Source organism: Buceros rhinoceros, unplaced genomic scaffold (assembly GCF_000710305.1).
Source record: "Buceros rhinoceros silvestris isolate BGI_N320 unplaced genomic scaffold, ASM71030v1 scaffold37760, whole genome shotgun sequence".
NCBI lineage: Eukaryota > Metazoa > Chordata > Aves > Bucerotiformes > Bucerotidae > Buceros > Buceros rhinoceros.
In genome coordinates this window covers 2,834-7,654 of record NW_010391968.1, presented here as the reverse complement: position 1 = coordinate 7,654, position 4,821 = coordinate 2,834, and the positions used below count along the sequence as shown (strand labels likewise).

Below are 4,821 nucleotides of genomic sequence, written 5' to 3'. Positions count from 1 at the left end.
AAAATCTAATCTCTTCTCTAGTGAAACATGCTGTTACTTCTTCCCTTTCCTAATGCTTTCTTTCATTTTGCACGATTCTTTTAATCAGAGAGCTCTTTAGATTGGGTTTTTCTTTTATTAGATACTTCCACAAGTCCCCAACCCCTCATAACTGTAACTGTTCAGCAACATCTTAATTGTACATGATGCTGTTAGGCCTGCAGCATCACCCTCCCCAGCCGTCACTGAATTACGTGTATTTTAGGTACCCTGGGGCTCTGGATATTCTGGCTCTCCCAGCCGGCCTTCCACACACCAAGAATTCTGGCTCACAATACATACTGGAAGATGCTTTCCATGTTAATGCCTTATGTTTCTCATTTTTATAGCAAAGCAGTTTCCATTAAAAAAATCATGCCAACAGGGTTACTTGAATCTAATATTGAAATTCTCAGCATTGCAGAAGTAGTCTGTTATCAGTGCTATGATTCATCCTATGCATTTGGATGAAAAGACTTATCATTTGCATGTGAAAAAGGTAAAAAACCCAAAAAGGTAAAAGATTTAAAAAATAACTTACTTGCCATACTGCATTGTAAACAAAAGTTACCAGATCCAGAGATGGGTGTACAGAAATAAAAGAAAAGCATGAGTTCAGCGCATCACTAGATAATGTAGGTAATTGAGGTGCTAAACAGACAGACATCCCTAAACAGCTGGAGGCAGTGGCACTTCGAGGGCAATATCTCTACATGCTTGCCTGGCTCTTCTGTAGGTTCCACTGTAGGATGCTGTTGGAGACAAAGCACTGAAGAGGATCCTCTAGTCCAAGACGGTGCAGGCCATCTTCATCCATCTAAGTTGGAGGAACTAAGTTCCCTCTGCAGTTCTGTGTCTGAGATTCAGTATTTATGCAAAGCTTTGGCCAAGGCTTTGCTTCCTCTGAAAAGGAGATTGATTTGAGAATACATGTGACTGGTTAACCAGGCTCTCTCCTCCAAGTTGCCTGTGCTTCACAACCTAATCAACTGTAACTGTCCTACCTTGCATTTGCTGATGATTTTGGACATGGTGAAGCAAGTCAGTCTGAGAGGAATCTGTCTCTCCCAGCGTTAGGTGTCCACATCATCACTGCCTGCAGTCCCCTTTACAGTCTGCAATCTAATGAATAGCCAATGGAGACTAGCAAGCGGTTCTTCTGACCAAATGCAGTTGTTTGCTCTAGGATAAAATGACTCCTTCACTTCCACCAGAGATCTCCATTAACTGCAGAGTGAGCCTGCAGCAACTAGCTTAGGTATAGCTGCCTGCACTGCAGACCTGTAGTTGTGTGGATCTCTTGCATCTCAGTGAGTAAAACTTACCAACGCTTCTGGTCCCTACCCCTAATCCTATTCCCACAGAGCTCTGTGAATAAGTACTCTCTTCTTCCTTATGTGCAGTGCCTATTTTATATATTCTATATGTATTTTATATAAAGAGATGCTCAAATAATCACACTTCATATAAATGCACTCATGAGAATAAAGCATACAAGTCACTGTTTGTTCCTGCCTGAGACCTGACACAATGGCAGGCAACCACACAGCGAGGAGGCTGGAACTGGCCGGCTCTGTTGACACCATGATCTGCCATTTTGCTCCGACCCTTTCTGCCACGTGGGGTATGTACATAAGAGGGGAGAAGCGGCCATGGGAAGAAAAAGAGGTATAAAATGGTAGGCAATGTAGAAAGCTGTAGGAAGTCATGCCTCTGATAACGTATGCCCAGAGCAATGTTCTGGAATGGGAACTTACAGAAAATGCAAGGTGAAGCTGGAGCTGGGAAGGGCACGGGCCTCAGCCTGTCTAGGGTTTCACGTCTGGATCCTAAATAGCAGCTGAGCTATTTCCTTCTTTCCACCTCTCCCAGGCCCTCAGAATGATGGTAACAGACAAAAAACCAGGAGAGAGTTACTCCTACATCAGCTTGTTCAGGACACCAGTCCTGCGGAAGATCTCCCTGTGTTCTGGGGTCGTGTGGTAAGCAGTGTCACTTTGCACAGGGGACTTGTCCTGCAGTTCCCCAGACGGATTTCCCTAATCCCCATCTCCACACGCTCCTTGCAGGTTTGGAGTGTCCTTCTCTTATTATGGCATGAGCATGAACCTAACTGGCTTTGGGCTCAACATGTACCTCTCCCAGTTTGTCTTTGGCATCATTGAGATTCCAGCCAAGATGATCATGTACGTGCTGGTGAATCGAGTTGGACGACGACAGAGTCAGGCTTGGGCACTCATCCTGACTGGACTATGCATAGGAGGCAACGTCATCATTCCCAAGTGTGAGACACTCTTCTGCTGTTTGTGGTACTTGCTAAGGGGAAGTTTTCCATTCTGTGCAGTGGTAGAGGAGGAGAACCAGAGATCTTGCCCATAGGTAATTCTGTATGGAGGTGTCTTCCTCCTAGAAAAGCAACTCTGCTAGTATCTGGTAGCAACAGAGAGTCTTCTCTCACTGTGAAGTGGCTAGTAAGGGTTCAGGGATGGCAAGGTGAGGTGCCTATCTTTATTACAGACATTGTCCAATTGGAAATGTTGGAACCTATCCTCTCACCAGTTCAGCTCCTCCATGAGCTAATAGTTACCAAACTTACTGATCCAGACTTTGGAGGCAGCAGCTCCAGGACTATGAAGCTTTCCATTTTGTCTGTAAGAGCATTGACCCTTCTTCCTTCTTGTACCTGAGGCCATAAGAAGCTTCTTCCTAGAGTCTGTTCTTTGACCATTGTCATAAATGCCTTTTCTTTCCTCCTAGCCTTCACCTCCTTGCGCTCTGTAGTAGCCATTATGGGCAAAGGTTTCTCAGAAGCTGCATTCACTACCGTCTTCTTGTACACCTCTGAGCTCTACCCCACCGTACTGAGGTAAGAGATGCCACCTGACAGAGTGCACAACGAGAGCCTTGGCGGGATGTCACATTTGCAGAAGTAGGTCCTGGGATCCTTGCTGTCATTGTGAAATGTCACCCATCCCCTGAAAACTAGTAAGTGGAAGAGGTCCCAGGTCTTATTTTTGGCCTACTTTCCAAGCTCTCCTGGGCTTACAGCTACAGCAGGACCAAAGGTGCTCACAGGTATCTCTAGTGTCTGCCACCTGCCTACAAGAACATGGGAAAGGGAGGGACTTAGGTTTGCTCTCAGCAGATCAGAGGGCTCACTAGGGGGTGAGTAGAATATGCACTCAGGGTTGCAGACGTTTAAAGGGAAAAAACTTTAGAGCAGCTATTTCTAGTGTGGAACTGCAGCTTCTCCCTCATAATAGACATAAATGTATTTCCCACAGGAGCTACGGTTGCTCTCTGGGAAATATTATCATTGAATGAAGAGACAAAGAAGGAAAAAAACAACTAGAAAAAAATTGGTTGAGGAAAAACCTGGGGGCAAAAAAAGCCTCAGCACTTACAGAAAAATAGGGAGGAGGGACAGAAGATGGGCACTTTTCCCCGAGGTCTGATATGAAAGAAGCATCCATCTCTTTCTCATGGTGGTCTGACCACCACGGTGCTCTACCTCTACAGGCAGAATGGGATGGGGTACACCTCCTTCGTGGCACGCCTTGGCGGGGCTTTGGCCCCACTTGTGTTTCTGCTGGATGAGGTGTGGAGGTCTCTGCCTGAGGTGACGTACTGTGGTGTAGCAGTATGCTGTGGCTCCGTGGCCTTCCTGCTCCCAGAGACACTCAATGTGCACCTGCCTGAGGGCATCGAGGACGTGGAGAAGACACAGTGAGTTGGCTCCATCCTGCCCCACATGAAGTCTGCCCAGCAAGGCAGGGGATGCCCCTCTCTGCCGCCTGTAATTCCCCATCTGTGGGTGGCAGCAGATGCAGGGACAGCCTGGTGGGGACCGAGGCTGTCAGGATTCCTGCTCTTCTGTCCATTAGCCCAAACATGTGGGGTTTTTTTTTTCTTCAGGGCAAAAGGGCCACCACAAATCAGTGCTCCCACGGGCATGCCACTTCAGCCTCTGCTAAAGTGAGGGACTCCGTGGGACAGCCGTTATGTGGGACTGCAAAACTGAGCTGTGCTCTGACCTGGTAATAAAAGAACCTTTGCTGTCCTAGTCTCTCTCTCTGCAGCGAAGTGGGGCTGAGTACATTGGAGGAAAGGGGTGGATCACAAAATCACTCTGTTCTGTGGCCAGGAGTGAGAATGCAGGGGCCTAACAGGGTGTGGAAGAAAAGGCATCATGTGCTAGGCTCGTCCAGTCTTTGGCTTTGTTGGACTAGTAGCACCTTTCAGATCGATCCACAGCCTTCCAGAAAATCCATTGGTTTACAGGCCACAAGAAATGCAATGCAGCAATAAAAAGCACTGAGTGTGAATTGTACAAAACCAAATAATCTCACTATGATATATAAAATGATAAAAATTATTTTTAAAAAATCTCACAGTAAATCTAACCGGATGGTGGATAAACCATAAACTGTAGCTACCAACAGTTCTTGAATTTGGAAATGGTCTGGGCATTTTTCACACTGGGGCTCAAAGCCAGCAAAAGCACATGCAGGAATCTCTCTGAGAATGGGATGACTGCAAGCATTTGTTCCACACGCACAAAGATGAAAAAAAGATTTTGCAGATTATTTAAATCTAGTGTGTATGCAATAAGTATCCTTTAAGCTAAAAAAACCAAAAACACCTTTGCACAGAATATTGAGTAATTCATTACTGGACTTTATTCTGCTTATTGCTTACTGGTCTAACACACTTGATTTTAAATTTATGGAACGCCTTTGCCTCTAGCACTTACTTTTGCAAACAATAGAGAAATGAGCCACCAAACTATCTATAAATGTGGAA

The 4,821-nt window shown here is 45.7% G+C and overlaps 1 protein-coding gene across 1 annotated transcript; it reads left to right on the top strand.

The window, feature by feature from the left end:
- Positions 1-1,890: 1,890 nt before the first annotated feature.
- Positions 1,891-3,997, top strand: LOC104499990 (solute carrier family 22 member 7-like; the record flags this gene model as incomplete). Its single annotated transcript, XM_010143576.1, has 5 exons — positions 1,891-2,000; positions 2,088-2,302; positions 2,776-2,884; positions 3,538-3,744; positions 3,934-3,997. Coding segments are annotated over 5 exons (705 nt in total), but the record flags the coding sequence as incomplete, so codon positions are not given.
- Positions 3,998-4,821: the final 824 nt, after the last annotated feature.